This window comes from Hibiscus syriacus, unplaced genomic scaffold (genome assembly GCF_006381635.1).
Source record: "Hibiscus syriacus cultivar Baekdansim isolate YM2019G1 unplaced genomic scaffold, ASM638163v2 tig00019131_pilon, whole genome shotgun sequence".
Lineage (NCBI taxonomy): Eukaryota > Viridiplantae > Streptophyta > Magnoliopsida > Malvales > Malvaceae > Hibiscus > Hibiscus syriacus.
Window position 1 is genome coordinate 38155 of NW_024062463.1, and position 19445 is coordinate 57599.

The following is a 19445-nucleotide window of genomic DNA, read 5'->3' on the forward strand; positions in this document are numbered from 1 at the left end:
CGTGTTCGTTCATTTAATTAAATGAACATAAAACATTGTTTATATTCGTTCATTTAATAAATAAACGAACATGAATGAACTTTCCACTGAACAGTTCGATTCGTTTAAAGGCCTAACATTCAAACATTGAAGAGCTCGGCCTACTCATCTCTCTCAACGGAGGATTTAAACTTTGGATGTCTCAAAATTTAACAAACTAATTATTACAATATTTAACCATTCATAAAAAGATACTTATTTTAATATTTAATATAAAGTAATATTATTAAAATAGCACAATAATGGTGTTTTTATTTGAAAATTAAAATTCTTGAGATAAACCCTCCAAGCTGTCTCTTTAGGCCAGTTGAAAATGGCAACCATTCTCGTTTTGGCTCCTCTATCAACCAGACCTCGAAATATGGTTAACAATAGAAACATCAAGAGGATAACCTGTCAATTTGCCTATAATATCAGCCGCCGTAGCGAGACTTCAGAGATTCTGGAGGCTCCTCTTCCATGATCCCGGAACCCGTAGTCGACAAATACGTCCGGATGGTGGTCGTTCGGTCTCCGAGGAAAGTATGATCCAGAAAGTTGTTGTAAGCAATATCACCTAGATTCTTAGCTGCCAATACACTGAAGTACAACAAATCTGTTACTCGGTTTAACCGAAATAATTGTTAGCCCAAGTAGAAAACTCGGTTGGCATTGGGAATCCATTAATATCTTCTTAAATTTTACCATTTGAAGAGATACACAGATCAAAGTATCAAACCACACAGAAATACAGAATTGAAAAAGTCGAATCTGATAGCTTATTAACGACTTCGAATCTAGAAGGAAAGTGTTATGCGTTCTTCATATGCTTAATGCATGCGCTACTCGTATTCGTGTGAAAGTATCGGATGTCGGTGTCAGATACAAATACTTGAGGAAAATGAAGAGTGGGAGCAACATAGCTTGATACATATGATGTAGGACTACAGCATGAGACGTGTATCGAACATAAGATTAGTACATACCAGTGTTGAAGATATGCACGGCAGGGCAAGAATATATCAAACCACAAAGAAATGCAGATATGAAGAGTCGAATTTGATAGCTTATTAAAAACTTCGAATCTAGAAGGGAAGTTTTATGCATTCTTCATATGCTTTATGCATATGCTACTCGTATTCGTGTGAGAGTCTCGGATACATAGCTAGATACATATGCTGTAGGACTACAGCATGAGACGTGCATCAAACAGAAAATCAGTGCATACCAGTGTCGAAGATATACACGGCATGGCAAGATATCATCTCGCCAAATCTTCTCGATATTGCAACGACCATAATGCTGGAAATAAATGTCCTTTCTTCCTGCACGGAAGGCATAAGCTTTTGTTACAAGTACAATGAATGAAGCAACATCAACAACTAACAAAAATCATAATTTCTTTCACTCAGAACCCCAAAGTCACAAGAACCCTAACCTTTGCATCTAATTTGAAAGAATTCCTCATCACTGTAACGGCCACAAAGAACCTGCATCGATATTCCAAGCAAATATAAACGAAAAATTACGACCCTTTGAGAAGAAAGGCCCAAGATATGTTACTTGAACTCGGGTGTCTGTCTGTGAGTGTCAAATACTGGCAAATGTGTGACATGATATGTTCAATTTTTCTAAAACTTCCAATGTATTTGGAAGATCATATCTCCATAATCAAGTCGGTTTATATTACATGTGCGAGTGTTCGAATAAAAAATCTTTTAAAAATAAAGAGTCCGAGCAAAATAAGCGACGAGAAAAGGTAAGTTAATCAAATTTCACATACGGCTGGATTGGCAAACGGCTCTCCATCAAGTGTTTCAGGCAAGACCTATAAAACAAACAAATCAATCCTGAATATCCACAAAAGCAATAAATGGATAGCCAATTAGCAGGAAATCAAGTAGGAAGAAACTTACAGCTAGAAAACGGAACTCGAGTTCTCTTTCAATGAAAGCTGGAATCTAATTTTACAAAGCAATAGAAGCATATCAAGTAAAAGTTGAAATATTTAACTCAATTCCAAAATTTTGAAATAGAAAAGCAATACCTCTGATTTTTTAATCTCAAAAACAGTAACGATTAGAGTCTCTCCTTCACAAGGTTCTACACTTAAGCTTGATATCTCCTGAAATTAAAAAAAACATAAATTCATCTTAAAACATAAGAGGAAAAGAACATTTTCAAATCAACTTTCCAAATAAGTAGGAAACGGCTATTCTTTCCCATTGAATTCTCAGTATCCAAACATAACCTTAGTTTCTGGCTTGGCGATGCCACGGTCAAAGAAAATTGGAGCGACGTGAGCGAAGACACGCCTAAATCCTTTCAATTTCGCTACTCTGAAGTTTAATAGATTTGGGAACGTACTCCGCGCGCTCCTTTCTGCTCTCAATCAAGAGATGATCAATGAATCGCGATGATCATCAATAAGATCAAGTTGGAAGCTTAGCTATCTATACCTACCAGAGAGGAGGGAACCGAAGCCGCAGATAGAGATGTGACCACTCGGTGAGAGAAGCTTTTCGAAATCGGATAACTCGTCGAGTTGCTCCAGTTGAGTCGCGGCGAGTTTCGTGTTGGAGTTCATTATCGGAGAAGGTATCCGGAGGTATCTACGGTGGATAGTAGGAGAGGTTGAAGTCGAGAAAGCGATCGGGACAGACACGGTGGGGCGTAAGGTAAAAGCACGAATGTGAGAGCGCGTTGATGGAATTGACAGGGGTACAGATCGAGATAGCGAACTGGTCATGGGGAACTGTAGGCCGGTAAGCATATGTTGCGAGAATGGATATATAGGATTTTTTAGTCTCGCTATTCTTTAAAATGTTGATTCTAATATCAAGAATATTAGGAATACAAATGTTTAATATCAAACGGATAAGAGTTATTTATAAATAACTATTATTTTATTTTAAATTAATAAAATAATAATAATATTTTAATTTTGATATGATGATACGCTACATGATGGCTCGACTTAATATCTTGATGTAATTTTTTTTTAAGATTTATAGGTGTACTCTTTCCCTCTATCTAAAACTAGAGAGATTTTTAACGGGACGCCCATAACTCTTCCGGTATATAATTTTTCTTTTAATAATACCATCTTTACCAAAAAAAATATAAACACATTACACTACCAACTTGATCAAGATTCAATGATAATATATATCTATACTAGGCCATAAAGGTTTTTTTTTAGGAAGGTAGGTAATTAATTAAATTTTATAAAATGGATGTCCCTTGTTCCCATATGTAAAGGGGAGGTAAGATAGTAGGTTGTCCCCAACACTATGTTGAGAGCAACTTCCGTAGGAGACTTCCGAATTATGAAATACCTTCCATAGGACTCGATCCCACGACCTCAAGATTAAGAACATTATGTTCTACCAACTGAGCTGGATGATCATTTCTAATTAAATTTTATAGAAAAATATTATGTAATATAAAAATCGCTCTCATCTTATATTGTCTTTCCATTTATTTACGTAAAATTAAATTAATTTTGTGGACTTACCATTGATTTTTCTATTAACTTTGATATGATGTACATAAGTTCACGTATGCCTCAAGTATACATATATTGTACAACTACACAAATTGCCAGGTCTACCAAAATAAAAGTATCAAAACAGAAGAATGTACGATGGGGAAGTCGAACTCGTAAAGGAGAAAGCTAGGCTCAACCTGGCGGAGATGAAGCGAGAAGTCTCGAGATGAAGATCCAAGAGATGATATAACAGTAGTCGATGATCGAGTCAAGTGTGACCAAGTCTTTCCTTCCAAAAGGTGATGTTTTGTCGGAGCGCAAGCCTGCAGATTAACGCCCATCGAGTCAAGTGTCGGGAATATAATAACCAAAGAGAAAAGGTGAGAAAGATGATGTAGTCGTACCGGGAATGTACGAGATCACTTGGGACACAAGAAAAGACATCCTGGTAGATTGTTGCATTCATCTGTTTCATAATTTGGATGCATCAGGTCATTGCGCAAATTGTAAGTACGTCCTCTACTCCGACGCTCATATCCGAGTCCAATTAACATGGGTTCTTAGATCATGGTATCATCGGATTCCTTTTAATCCGAGCATTCCAGAATATAAAATATGAAAGTACTGAAGAAACATACAAATCCAGTTCTTACCTTTGCAGTAGCAGCCCATGCGTCTCTATAACTTGAATCGCTAATGGGATTGATTATTTGATTCATCTGAGGTGAAAAGGAAGAACAAATATATCAGCTGAATATGAATGTAAATTAGGAAAAAGAATTGATGGGGGGTATCAAACCTCTCCTTTTCGAAGACCGAGATGTTCAGACCATAATGAGAGGCGCAGACTCGATGCGAATTTTCCAGCCTTCCATGGGTTTCCTCCCATCCGTGAATCAACAAATTCTTTGTCTTCGATAAACAAGCCAATCTGAATGTTCACCGACATCAAATTTCGTGGAGATTAACACAGTATCTGTTATGTTTTTGACAAAGAGAAAAAAGATGGTGGAAGTATTTCGTCCATAAATCAACTAATCCGGAAATGCAGTGGTACCTCTGAATCTCTAGAGCCGAGTAAACTTCTGTCATTGATATTAGCAGATCCAACTAAGGCTGCAGAGTCATCAATTAACATGATTTTGCTATGCACATATACCTGGAAAAATAGTAGGCACAAATATATCATCAAACATGCACATGCTACAGGTTAAACTTTCGTTGTTATTTACTATGACATGATATAATTCCACGGAAAAGAAAACTGCGTAGAGGCTGCAACATGATAAGCAAGATAACATATTACTATTAGTGCAAGAACATACCGGACTTGTAGCCACAGGACCATGATCGGAAAGTTGACCATACGATCTAAGGCCATAGAAAGATATGTAATCACGAGTTTTAGGACCAAGAACTTCATAAAGTTTATGCAATATTGAATTCTGCCCTCTGCAAATGGTTCGGTACTGCCAATGCATTATGGTTCTCACAGATGCAGCACCAGCGTCATCAAGCCCACCCTGTCAAAACTTAAAACTCAGTTCCAACATAATACTATTATCTGAACTCCAAAGTTCAAATACATAAATAATAAAAGAAGTGGCCAAAATGTACAACCTGGAAACCAGGAAGGAGTGGTATGACGATAATAACCCTGAAACATTTCTGATCATTGTAAAGCACGCATAATACGCCGGTATAATGCTTCTAAGACACGATTCCGAATAATTTCATCCCCAGAGAGGCCTGATATAAAAAATTGGTTCTGCAAAGAATGAAGCAATATGAGTGTAAACCATATGTAATTACATGATTCATAGAGAACTGAAAATAAAATATCGAGAAATCAAAACTTACCTCTACGTAAACAAAGTGTTCCGCTTTCTCAATGAGGGAACAATAAGCACAGTGAATGCTCTCTTCTATTTGGCTGGTTCCAGCAGACCACTGACAGACACTTCTTATAATCAGAATATTAGAGTTCATCACCAGTTAACACCACTTAATAAGTTGAAAAATCTCTCTTTATATGAAAAAGAAAGTTAAACTGAACAATAGAAGTAACAGATCATGTTCCATCATAATTGCAGCCAGCCCAAACTAACTGCAGACTGCGGCGGATAAATGATAGACTTCCTTTTATTAGTGAAAGTTAAAGCTTATTTGGCACAGAAGAGATTCATAGCTGCAAAAGCACAGGTACTGATGGCTTGAATCAAAATCATGACCAGAGACACTACTTCCTTTTAATGAATTTTTTTTTATTTACGAATGAAATAAGACTGAAAAATTGGGATATCAAAGTAACAAAATATAAATGAATATTCGAAGCCAGATGCAAAACTGGCAAAAGTCTTGAGGAGAATACAACCTACCTGACAACGACATGAAATTCGGGGACCGACCTGTTCGGCTTCATTTACAAAACCGACTTGATCACCTCGTTCCTGTGTTTCCCACCACTTTGGGTCTGCAGCTTTGCTTCCAGGCTGCCTTTTTGCATCCAAAGTTCTTTCCACAAGATCCAAGGAATCAAGGTCATCAACAAAGCCTTTCATGGGCGTGTCTACGACTTCTGGTTCTATTTTGGACTTCCGAAATGCAAAAGAAACACTTCGGAGTCCAACGCTCTGAATTTCTGATACCCACTGCAACTATCCAACTCAGCCTCTTGAGGCAAAAGTAGAGGAATATCTTCAACAGCTGATCCAGAACAAAATGAATCCCGTCTTTGGATGCCGTTAGTATTTTCCAAATCGTTCTTGCTCTCAATTTCAATCTCTTTGCTTCTTCCCATATAATGTGGAATCACCATATGATGCTGAGGCATGACTACTGGAATTGCTTCCTCATATAGAGCTTTATTCCTCTGGTAAAGAAAACACCAGACTTTGTGCATGTAATAGCAAACTTATAGAATTGTTCCAGTTCACTATATTAATTCTAAATAAATATGACCTTGGCATAGTTCCAGCGCTGAACAAAATGTCGTGCTACATCACGACAAGGTGGTCCCCAGAGTGCACAATGGACATCATGCCAAGGCATTCGAGGATATTTTTCTCGATCCAGCTCATCTTTCATTATATCTTCCCATGAATTAGGTTCAGAGTCCCTGTAAAATTGAAATTGGTTCCATTTGTTACACTGCAACAGCTTCAAACCAATTCATAATTACTTCTAACCATGAATATCACACTTTTTTCAAGAGAATGATTAGAAAGGAAGAAAGGGGGAGTAATAGGCAGCCACAAAATCTTGAAGGTTTTGAACTCGTGATCTCTTTACATAAAATTGAACCAATAGAATTCAGAAAAATGTTGGAGAACATCTATTGATGCACAAGCTCAAAGTTATGAGAGATGAGGTATGAAAATCAGCCAAAAACATCCAAACAGTTACATGCAATGATGTCTTCCTGGTAATAGCACACTAAAGCAGAATAGTGATAAATTAGGCCTAAAACAACTGACAACTGAAACATCCCAATTTCATGAAAGGCCAAATGAATGCAATTCAAGTTCTAAACAAGTCTATGAAAAAATTAAGGAGAATCTTGGGTTGCTAATAGCTTACCGTGGGTTATAGTAGTCTTTTCCAGGCCATACTAAGGGAGGATTATCAGCCACCTTGTGTTCAAACGTGTCATACTGACCAAAGCATAAATCAAGTCCAATAAAACAAATTTGGTAATCAACAATTACAAGTTTTTCATGGTGGGACCTACAGGTAAAAGAAATATATATCAAAGTGAAATATCCAATGTAACGAAAAATGCCAAATAATGCATACCATAGATAAACACCAGCAGAGAAATGATCTCGATAACACAATACCCCCACACTCTCATGAATGCTTTGAAGCTTTCTCTTGCTATAGACACTGTTGATCTTCAAAGCAAGGGCAAGTTCTTTGTAGAGAAGGATGTATATCTGCAGTCATAGATACATTCAACATTTTCACCTCAGGATTGGACAATGATCTAAATAGTAGAACTGAAGATTTTTTTTTTTGATAAAATTAGGAGGAATCGTTAAAAAAAACCCCTTCATAATCATCTAACTACATGTGTAACTCAATGGACACTGGAAGGAGGAAAAGAGTGCCTCAATTATTTTAGTGCTAGAAACCAAATACACCAGGAGTTCAATAACACCAATTACAACCAGAACAACCAGAAAACTAAAAACAAGCCCATTGCAACAGCATGACACTAACTATTTAACCTATCCCTAACTTAGCAAGTTCATCTGCTTCCAAATTAGCATCTCCAGATACATGCCTAACAATAACACCTTGCTCCACCACAATGGAAACAATTTACAAAAAAAAAAAAAAGAGAGAGAGAATGTACACGTATGCAATAGTTAAATCAGGTTTAGAATTTAATGCGCTCAAAATCAAAGCAAAAGTCTTCCAACTATCAAACAGAAACTCAACATCCATTTTTATTAATAAAAAAAGAAATACAAATTTATGGACTTTTTAATAAAATAAATCTTCTAATAAATAAACCAAAGATTACAACACCTGGACCCCTTGCTTGGCTTTGGCTTCCAGCAAAGCATCGAGCCTGGAGGATGCCTGCTCATGAAAAGGGCGGCGTAGATATAATTCTGGGCAAAGCCACCAGCCACAAATAAATATCTGCATTAATTTTCGAAGCATACAACAGGCTTTATGCTAAAGAGAAGAAAAAACAGTAGGGACACAACCAATTTCAACCTGCAATAGTAGAAAGCACAAACCTCTGATTTAGCATCCTCAATTGATGAAGCTATAGCATCAAAAGCAGCCATACAATCTATAAACCATTGCGCCTGACTACCATCTTCTGTCAAACCTCTTGGAGGAGCAAAAGACCCAAAGCGATGAGGATGACATCAGCCCTCCGGGGGCTTAAGCCCAGCATCATTAATTGCAGCAACCCAATCTTTAACTTTAGCACTACTTTTCGTTCTTAACCTTATACTCCGGACTCCACATGTAACCTTTTGAAGTTCCCAATCATCTGTTAGAAAGTGAATTTCTCTAGATGTATTCATCAGATATACAACTTAACCCATCATCATAGAGACAAGTAGTAGTTCATTTAATGTGTAGAAATAAAACCTAAATGTATCGAGAAATTCTCACATATTTATCTAGGCCCTAAATGTTTGATGAAAATGTGACGCGAGTAAAGTCTATCAATCTGGTTATAGAAATAAGTTAAAATATCTTTTCCGATGACAGGAGTATCACTAAAAAAATTTAATTGGAAGAACTATTTTCTTCTCTTTTTCTTTTGTTAGGGATATGATATTCTTAATCCAAATCACAATGAGAGAATAAGGTAAAGAGAGGTCATTGATTGTGAACCACAACAGTAACTTGAATTTTATCATGACAATGTTAAAATAATATGCCCATCGGCAGGTAAGTTTTTTCCAAAAGGACAGAAAGCAGTATTCTACTAACCTTAAAAGAATGGCGTAATGGATTATGTTCCTTTACTTCTTCTGCTAATGATACCCGACCCTCACCATTGCCATCTGAGGCTGGTAAATACATCAAAAACAATAATATCTAAAGGTTTGGCATCAAAAGGATCTACCAGCAAGGCTAAGAATCCAGGTTTCAGTACAGCCCACACCTGTAAACAAGCATTACAAATGAGGAAAGAATAACATGTCTCGTAGAAATACGCTAAAATGTGAAAATACTCAAAATTATGGCCAAGGAGTGTTATTTTTTATGGTTCAACCAGAGAGTTGTCTATATGGCAAGACTAAGGCACAAAAAATCTTAACATTTTTGCAAGGTAAGAGACAACAGCTCCAAAGCTCTCAAGCATAAGAATCAAGTCAATCAACATATGATCTTCAGCATCCTCTTCCCAAAATCCTATAATCTTATTCAGTTTGACACATCACACATCTCTCCCATTAAACAACAGTGGGAGATTCCTATGCATATTCTATATCACTAAGCACAGCTTACCTAGTGACACCACTTGCTGAAGCACAAAAGATGCGCACTGTCACACCAGTTTCTCTCCAACACAAAAATATTTGCAGAGAAAAGATGTGACAAGTGCTTGCAGCACCGAATGCACGTGTAGCACATGCTCTGAAACAAATGCATTTTAAATTGAACATAAACCAAACTTTTAGAAAATAGATCTCATTACCTTCCGCCAGTTGTCATTACAGAAATTGAACCACCCGTATCGGTCTGAGGTCGTACAACACACAAGAAGAATGATCTTATCCTTCTTGAATTTTGTTACTGTTCCACTTGTATTTTGTGCAATTTGTAATTGAAATCTCGTATCTGTTTTTAACAAATAACCAGAAATGGGCAAAATACGCATTTAGTACTCAAACTATTAGTTTTGATCTGTTTTAGTACTTAAATTTTCAATTTTTTTAAAATCATACCTAAAGTTTAATTTTTGTTTCATTTTAGTGCTCTGTTCAAAATTTAACGTTAAGTTTTGGAAAAAATAAATGTTTAGGTATTAAAATGAACCAAAATTGATAGTTTATGTGCTAAACACGTTAAGCTTTTAACAGTGGGTTATTAAAATGAAACAAAAACTAAAGATTATGTATGTTTTAAAAAAATTAAAAGTTTATGTACTAAACCAGACCAAAATTAATAATTTAGGTACTAAATGTGTAGTTTAACCTAAAAAATATGGTAAAGTACAAAAATGATCTCACGCTGTTTTGTTGAGCCTTTTAATTGTAGAAAAGTATAAAATGATCCCTTGATGATAAGATGATTTCTTTTTTTGAGCTTCGATTATTAAAATTTACAAAATAACCATCTCACATTTATATGTTTCAAACTCGTTATTTTCTGTTAAAAATTTGACGACTGACTGAGTTAGACATTAACATACTTAGGAATGCGATAAAATTTGATCCTAACTATTTGAGCTATATTATGTGAATCGAATATCTGTTTATATTATGTCGTCGAGTCAATACTTGAAAATAACGACGATGGTTAATAGATTAACGTCTAACTCAAACATCTGTTAATTTTTAAAGAGAAAGATGAGTTTGAAACTTACGAATAGTTATGTGACCATTTTATAACTTTTAATAATCAGTGAATTTAACAAAACAATGTCCTATATTCAGATAATTATTTTATAATTTTTAATAGTCAGAGAACTATTTGTACAATTTACCCAAAAATAATATAAAAATCAAAAAATAAAAATTATACTTTTTAACCTTTTTTTAATACATTATTAACTTTATTTTGATGTAACGAATAGGCGTTAAATTTATTAATCAATATTCATTGTTCAAATTGAATTGAAATTTATTTTCATAATAAATTTTTACATACTTCATCTGAATTAATAAGTGAATACACCAATTCCGTAATTATATTAAATTAAATAAATAAATAATTATCTAAAAACTCACTAACCAAAAAAATTAGGCATAAAAAAGTAATTCCAACACAAAAAATAAAACAAAATTAAATCTATAATATAAATTCACCCACTACTCTTCAAATTTATACCAGTCACTTATTTTTCTATAAAAAAATTAATAAAAAAGATCCAGAATATATATATGAACAACAATTCATCCAATCAACATTACAACAACACACATAATTTAAAATCAAGCAATATTATTGCTTTTAGGATTGTTAGAAAGGATTTAAAATAAATAAATCTACCGCCGACAGCGTGTAATCCTACTGCAGCCGCGTGAGTAGGGATTTGCCTGAGCTCCAGGTCGGCAGTTGTAGTACGATGCGCCACGTCGCGAGCAAGGCACCGTGTTTCTCCTCAGCGCACCGTAGCTAATGTACCGAGTCGTCGCTAAAATGCGTCTGCTGATCTCGGATCCCATGGCGAACTCTTCTTCGAACTCGGACGAGTCCTCCCCGCCTTGCATCAGGCACTCGGCGATGGATCCGCGGCACTCGGATTTTATCGGGAGGAAGCTGCCGCCGGCGAAATCGAGCGTCGGATATGAAGCTGAAACCGCCACCTGGACGGCCAATATCGCGCAAATCGCGAGGGAAACCGAGAATCCAGAGCGTCTCATGCTTTTTGGGCTGTGGAAATGAATAAGGCAGGCAAGTTTTAGGTTTATAACTGACTGCCATTAAGAGAAAGCCACTGCGGTTTAGACTTATTTTCGATTATGCCACTTGACTTTAACGTGACCGAGCCCGGCTTTAATTTAAGTGTTTCAAGCACTTATGGACATCCACTAATCATCTTTATACTTTTTACTTATTACATTTTTAAAAAAATAGTGGACAATCTTTTATTAAGATAATTTTTTATTCTTTTTACAATTATATATTTAAAGATGACATACAAGTATAATTTAATGGATTTCACGTTGCATCCACTCTAATTAAGGTGAAAATATATATAAATTTAATTGGGGGTAGGCGAATGTAGATGTAAAAGATTATATCCTTTGTGGGTAGCAGGTAAATGATGAGTTTAAGAATTTGTTCGTCCACTAATTATCCATCATATAAATTTTAAATCATTATACATTTAAGTATAATTTCAGAAATTATTTTATAAATCTTAATATTCGAGGCCTCCCATCGGCGTTTGGGAACATAGATAGTGTAGATAAAAAAAGGAATAGAAGAGATAAAATGAAAATGGAAAAAAAAAATAGGGTAAAATGAGCCTTTGTACTTGCTTTAAAACGATGCCGTTTTATCCTTGGTGCCGCGTGTTTTGTGAGAAGGGTTAAGTATGAGAAGGGTAAAATAATCACTATAAAGACTCCTGTTGTTTCAACATTAATGTAATCTGGTCCTTGAATCAAGGTTCTTTGACTTCTTAGTTTGGTCTCTTAGTTTCGTGGCTTGTTCATTTTAGTCCTGTATCTAACTTTATGTGTCTAATATCGTTTTTGTCCCTGTATTATTTGATTTTCGCATATTGATATTAAAGTTATTGTTTTTTTATTATTTAATCATTGTTTTGGTGCTTTGGTTTTTTGAAAGTTTGTTCCTAGTTATTTCTGTCATGATATGGTCTAATCTTTTTTAAATAATTAATATATGTTGTTTAGGCCCCATGTTTTTGTTGGTCATTCATTTTGGTTCTTACTTTTTATATATTTACACATATGTATACATTTTTTAGTGATGTTTGCATTGTGTTTTAGTAGATATTAAATGTAAACATATGGTAATATTCTATGTATATGGTAATATTTGTTTGATGTATGTTTTTAATTTTCGTCTAATTTTGTATGTGTTAAAATGAGATCTCAAAATAAATTACATTCGAATTTATAAATTTTATTGTAAGGACAATTAATTAATTAACTAGGTACCGATTTAGAACGTTGTTGGATGCTAATCTTTTTCCACGTGTAACCGACTCCCGAACTCAAATTTTTGGTAACGCATACCGTAAAATTATTGTTTTAATTAAAATTAATATTTTATTAAAATGATAAATTTGTTTTTTGGTGTCCAATCATATCCTAATCAAAGATTGATGACGACTTCACAGACCAATTTTATTGTTTTTAAATTTGAGTATCAAATTATTCAAGCGAACGTTTTTACGAAATCTCGATTTTTAATCGACGCATATTTTAAAAGGAACGTATTGAAAATGTACTCGCGTAGGCGATTGTGTATTTAAAAAGAATATCTTGACGTAGATATTTAATCGACCAAAATTATTGGATAGTTGGTGTGTGGTAGATTTGAGAATGTACTCACGTAGACTGGTATGTATTTAAAAATTTTACCCGACGTAGGTGGTGGGTAAATGGTGGATATGAAAACGGAAGGAGTATCCGTACTCATCCTATACGTTTGTCACCCCTACATATATTGCATATTAATTTAAATAAAAATATCATTAATATTTATTATTTAATTATGAGTTTTATCTCTCAACTCTACTATAACGTTAAAAGGTTTATGAAGAAATTTATGAAAATTCTAACAATATCTGTATGAGACAAAGCATGTAATAAAATCAAAAGCATTATAATGAAGTGTGACGACAAAGAGCCAGTTAATAGACAACTAAGATGAGAGTGAGACAAAAGGGAACATTGATAATTATAGATTCTAAAATTCTCGAAGTGTGTCGAAAGTTGTTGCCTTGAGCAATTAGCGATCAATTCTAAGCGCCTTTAATGATATTGTCCATCTAACTCAGTTGGCAGAGCGCGAGGCTCTTAATTTTATAGTCGTAAGATCAAGTTTTACGGTGGGTAATTCATAATTCTGACTGTCGGAGGTCTTCCACGGAAGTTACTCTCAACCTAACGTTGGGACAGCCTACTGCCCTACATCCCCTTTACCGCATTACATATAGAAATAGGATCAACTAATTTTTTTTTGTTGACGATTGTATCTATTTGAATGAAAAAAAGTTTACGTTACAATCCAAATTAAAAAATAAGTACATAAATGGACCTCTGATTATAGGGTGTTGCTTTATTAAGTCTCTCAACTATTAAAAGTTACAAAATAGTCATCCAACTATAAAATGTTACTTTATTAAGTCGCTCTACTATTCAAAGTTATAAAATGATCATCTAACTATTCATTATGTTTCAAACCAGTCATTTTTCGTTAGAAAATTGACAGTTGTTTAATCTGGACGTTAACATGATGACTGATATATAATAGTCATTTGAGATTCTGTTATCATATTTTATCATATCACAATTAGCATGTTAACGTTCGACTCAGAATGCCGTCAATTTTTTAATGAAAAATTATGAGTTTAGAATATAATGAATAGTCAGATGATCATTTTGTAACTTTTAATAGTTAAAGGACCTAATTAAGTAGTATATTATAGTTAATGGATTATTTATGTATTTTATCCTTAAAAATATAGACTTTTGACATAATTGATTGGTTATCGTTTGATCAGGTCTATCCAATTTGAATAGAATTATTCCAAATATTTTTATGGTAAAGTACAAAAACGTTTTTTCGATTATAAGATATTGTTTTGTTGAATTCTTAAATTATTAAAAGTTATAAAATAATCTCTCAAGGATATCGTTTTATTGAGTTTTTCCACCATTAAAAGTTATAAAATGATGACCCGACTATTCATATGTTCGAAACTCATATGTTTCCTTTAAAAATTATGATAGTCTAAGTTAGGCATTAACATGATAACTGAGATATGATAAAATTTGATCACAAAATCTCAAATGACTATCATATTTCAGTTATCATGTTAACGTCTAGTTAAGATAACTGACAATTTTTTAATGAAAAATGAAAAGTTTAGAACATATAAATAGTTAGGCGGTTCTTTTGTATTTTAATAGTCAAAAGACCTAACAAAACACCGTCCTATAGTCAGATGATTATTTTATAAATTTTAATAATCAAGAAACTTAACAAATCAACACCCTATAGTTAAGGGGCTATTGTGTACTTTACCCTTATTTTTGTTACATTAAAATTTATGATTTAATTCCCTTTATTTTGTTTTTTTTACAATAAACAATTTCGATCTCTCTTATATTTTCGAATTACGATCTTTTTTTTCCTGCCTCGAATTATTATTATACAAGCTCAATCTTTTTTTTTCTAGACTCTTCTTTCTTCTGGTACCAAACATATTTTTATTTTTTAAATAGAAAATCTAACAATATTTTCCAATATTTCAGACCAGAAATCAAATTGTGGGTCCAAGAACATACAACTTGCAACTATTTTATTAATTACCACAAAATAAATAAGAATAAATTGTGTTTATTGCTTAAACTATCTGATCCGTTTTAATATTTAATATTTTTTTAAATCATACATAAAGTTTAATTTTTGTTTCATTTTAGTATTTCGATATTAAAATTTTAGTTTTAGTTTCATTTTAGTACCCGTTTAAAGTTGATAATTTAGGTACTAAAACGGATCAAAACTGATAGTTTAGGTACTAAAACGGATCAAAACTAATAATTTATATACTAAACGCGTTAAATTTTTAACGGCTGATACTAAAATATAATAAAAATTAAACGTACTATTTAAGGATTAAAACTGATAATTTAAATACTAAATACTTAATTTAACCAATAAATAAATAAATCGCCGCCAAGGCAGAATCACTGTCTGAACACTCTTTTCAAACTTTCACTCCAATACTTATTCTTTGCTTTTCCTTGTATTATAAGTAATTATAGATTTAATCCTTGTAATATGAATAAATTATAAATTTAGTCTTTATTCAGATATTATTCATAGATTCTTTTAATTCAAATTTTACTACTAGATATTGTATTAAACAAAAATTATAGATTCTGTTCGTATCCTTCAATTTGATTATTTAAGTTTATATAATTTAATTATATTATATTTACATTGTTTATATCATGAATGGATTTCAAAATTAGAAAAGTTTAGATAGTAAAATTGATCAAATTAGGTTACAAGGATTAAGATTATAACTTTTCTTGTTGTGATTAATTCACAATTTATACATAGTACAGGAATTAATGGAAAATTTGACCATTACCTCCAAAGGCACAACCAAAACGCTGTCTTAAATATATAGTAATAAAGACTAACGTAAGAAAAGAGCCGCGGTCCTTGTCTCCCCGACCAACTCGTGGGATAACTCAGTAGGGATAACTCGGTAGGGATAACTCGGTTTGAGCTCGAAAGAGAGAGGAAGAAACTAAAATGAGTTTAGAACCGTTTATTTACAGCTTCGTGGCTCGAGGAACAATGATCTTGGCCGAGTTCACTGAGTTCACCGGGAATTTCCCAGCTATAGCGGCTCAGTGCTTGCAAAAACTCCCTTCTTCTAGCAACAAATTTACTTACAATTGTGATCACCATACCTTTAATTTTCTCGTTGAAGATGGTTACGGTAATCACCACTTACCAGGGCTCTGATCTCTTTTTTTTTTCTTTTGTCTGCTGTTTTGTTTTTCTCGAGAAACAAACTGGGTGGTTGGGTTTTAAAAACGTTGAATTAGAGGATAAGGCGGTTGGATCTAGCTAAAAGAGTGTGAAATGAGATGTGGGTTTTTGTTGAATCATTGGAAAGTCAGCTTCTTTTTGTTGGATTGATTAGTTTCCTCTTTTTGTGTGTGTTTTGTTTTGTTTGGTTGCTGAGAAAACTGTGGAAAAATTATGGGGTGTAATGTTTTACTCCTATTTTGATGTATGAATATGAAATTGAGTAGTTTGATATAAATTCTTGATTGGGTTAATAGTTTGATCATTGTCGATGAAATAGTAAATCATATATTTAGGGAAATTGATATGAATGAAGTTTCCAAACCTCTAGGGAATTTCCAAAATTTGAATTTGTAGTTGTAGTTTATAAGAAAGTTCAAGATTGGAAAGTTGATTGCATGATTTCAGTTTTCATTGAACTCGAGGAAGTCATCGTTTATGCGAATAAGGTTCTCCATGCATGTTTGTTCTATGCATATAATTGGCTGTAGAAATCTGATTCGGAAGTCGGCTGCATCTAGTTTGCATTCTAACGCGTTCGAATAGTCTGCTTGTTGCTATGATGATTACATTTGGCCCCTAGGAAGCTTGTAAAATGGAAGAAAATGATGAAAGGCTAACGCATATTCCAATTTGGATGATTCACCGGATATTGAAGTGACTAATCTACAGGTCTAGGCGATATATGTTCTGATCGGACATATTATTATATTTTCGCATTAGACCTGAGGAATATCCAACCTAGCTGATTGATTGGGAGCAAAAATGCGGATGACCTACTAACTAGATAGAAGGGGTGTGGGGAGGAGGAGAGGGGTTCAGCGATGAGAGCTTCTCTCATCCATACCATTCCACTGTTGTTATTGACTGGCCTTGAGCCGGCCTCTGTTAGTAAAAATCTCGTCAATGCCGTCCTTTAATCATTTGTTTCCCAATATGTTACAAGGTTGAGGCTACAAAACCAGTACCGAGCTGAGCTTTGATCACAAATATCTCTTGGTCCTTCTCCCTTAACCGAGACTCTAAAAAAGTTTTGATGAAAGTATACCGATTGGGCTAGTGAAGGAATGGAAACTATTACTTCCTGTGCTAAACTAAAAAATTGGCAACTTTTATGTTTTGCTACTGCCTAAGCTAGTAAACGCTCAGTCATCTACATTCGGGTCTCCTTGTTTTATCACTTAAGTGATCAACGCTCTTGACTGCATGCCTTTCGATCTATGCAGTTTATTGTGTTGTTGCAAAGGATTCCGTGGGAAAGCAAATCTCTATTGCTTTTTTGGAACGTTTGAGAGCGGACTTTAAGAAAAGATACGGGGGTGGAAAAGCAGATACAGCTATTGCAAAAAGTCTCAATAAGGAGTTTGGGTATGTTCATCCTTGTTATTGATAAATTATCTGATCTTTTAATTCCATTTTCTCGGTTTTCGGAAATATTTTTCCTGTAAAACAATACAATGTAATTTGCAGGCCGATTATGAAAGAGCACATGAAATATATCATCGAACATGCTGAAGAAATCGAAAAGCTAATAAAGGTGAAGGCCCAAGTTTCGGAAGTTAAAAGTATAATGTTGGAGAATATTGACAAGGTAAGTGTGCATCGGCATTCTCTTCCTTAACTGCTTTTTTCCCCGATGTTTTGCATGTTCATGCACTTGCACAAACATTGTCGGAATACTGGAAATTCTGAAGTGAATGGATGTGGTTCATATATACATACAATGCGACAATAATTATCCTGGTGCTTACTTCAAAAGGATGCTTTCGTTTTATGCTGAACGAGAACAGGACACTGATCTAGATATTTTAAAATGAAGGTTTACTGTAGGTTGATAATGGTATCGGTTATCGAATATATTGGGAGACCTGGTATCACATAGCAGTTAGAGAAGTATGAAGTGATTAGATTTAAAGTTACGTGAATGACGATTTAATTTAACTACCGGAATTAACATTTGAAGACTCGGTGAAAGTTACGTGCAATATGATCTGTATCTGTTAGATGATATTTGATTTAATTAGGGTTTGATCTGTTTTTATCTGATCTAAGATACCCCATTTTTATTTTCTTGAAGATGATGCTTGAATGTGTTTTTCATAGTTCAAATGAATCAAGGTCAGGTCTAATAGGAAATTCGAGGTAAAAGCTGCATTTATATAGTTTATATGACCTTCTAATCGGTATTCCAGGCGATCGATAGAGGAGAAAACCTAGTGACACTTGCCGACAAGACCGAGAATCTACGTGATCAGGTAAATTCCATTTCCCCCGGTTAAGCTTTACGGTAATCTATGTCCATCTCTGTCGATTCGAAGCAGGTTTCATCGTTTGCCTTTTTCAGGCACAGGCATACAGGAAACAAGGGACACAAATCCGTCGGAAGATGTGGTATCAGAACATGAAGATAAAGTTGGTGGTTCTCGGAATCTTGATACTTCTAATCCTTATAATCTGGCTTTCCGTTTGTCACGGATTCGATTGCAACAACAAGTAGTGTCCGAGTCCATTGGAGAAGTAAGATTGTTGTGACATACAACGAACGAGCTGTTTCGGTACTGAGGGGTTTAGAAGGATCATCGTTCAGTCAAGCGTAAGCATTTGATATCTTCTTCGGCGAGTTGGTATCGGGAAGTTTTAGGGTTTGTCGGAAGGATGAAACAGGAACAGGGGGAGAAATCCGTACCATGGTTTCTGTACTTAGTGGTATTGCCTGAAGAAAAACACGATGCTTTTTATTTCTTTGTTCTTAATTTTATTCTATGGGAATGAAACTTTACAAAGAAAAAATATTTTAATACAATGGTGAACATGACCAACTCATGTGTGCTATATGTCGTGAATTACTCGAAGTTGATCCAATTAGGAATGATTATTTGATTTATGCTTAAACGTAAAAAATGTGTCTAACGTAGGTTTTTTTTTAGTTTGGTGCTTAATGTTTCATTCTGTAATTTAGTTTGGATCATACCATAACGGACTGTTG

General features: G+C 34.2%; 3 protein-coding genes and 1 pseudogene across 3 annotated transcripts; 1 reads left to right on the forward strand and 3 right to left on the reverse strand.

The window, feature by feature from the left end:
- Positions 1-276: 276 nt before the first annotated feature.
- On the reverse strand, positions 277-2783 carry LOC120209534. The gene is made up of 8 exons (XM_039208521.1): positions 2482-2783; positions 2270-2400; positions 2066-2143; positions 1935-1979; positions 1802-1846; positions 1457-1508; positions 1247-1343; positions 277-618 (listed from the first exon to the last, which is right to left on the reverse strand). The coding sequence occupies exons 1-8, from the start codon at positions 2765-2767 to the stop codon at positions 453-455; spliced, it is 900 nt and encodes a 299-aa protein (XP_039064452.1). The 5' UTR covers positions 2768-2783; the 3' UTR covers positions 277-452.
- Positions 2784-3644: 861 nt separating this feature from the next.
- Positions 3645-9866, reverse strand: LOC120209538 (annotated as a pseudogene).
- Positions 9867-11064: 1198 nt separating this feature from the next.
- Positions 11065-11607, reverse strand: LOC120209529 (protein RALF-like 33). The gene has a single exon (XM_039208518.1). The coding sequence runs from the start codon at positions 11572-11574 to the stop codon at positions 11197-11199; it is 378 nt and encodes a 125-aa protein (XP_039064449.1). The 5' UTR covers positions 11575-11607; the 3' UTR covers positions 11065-11196.
- A 4483-nt stretch (positions 11608-16090) lies between these two features.
- Positions 16091-19346, forward strand: LOC120209536 (vesicle-associated membrane protein 724). The gene is made up of 5 exons (XM_039208523.1): positions 16091-16367; positions 17686-17827; positions 17930-18050; positions 18652-18714; positions 18804-19346. Exons 1-5 carry the CDS (start codon positions 16178-16180, stop codon positions 18954-18956), a joined length of 669 nt encoding a protein of 222 aa, XP_039064454.1. The 5' UTR covers positions 16091-16177; the 3' UTR covers positions 18957-19346.
- Positions 19347-19445: the final 99 nt, after the last annotated feature.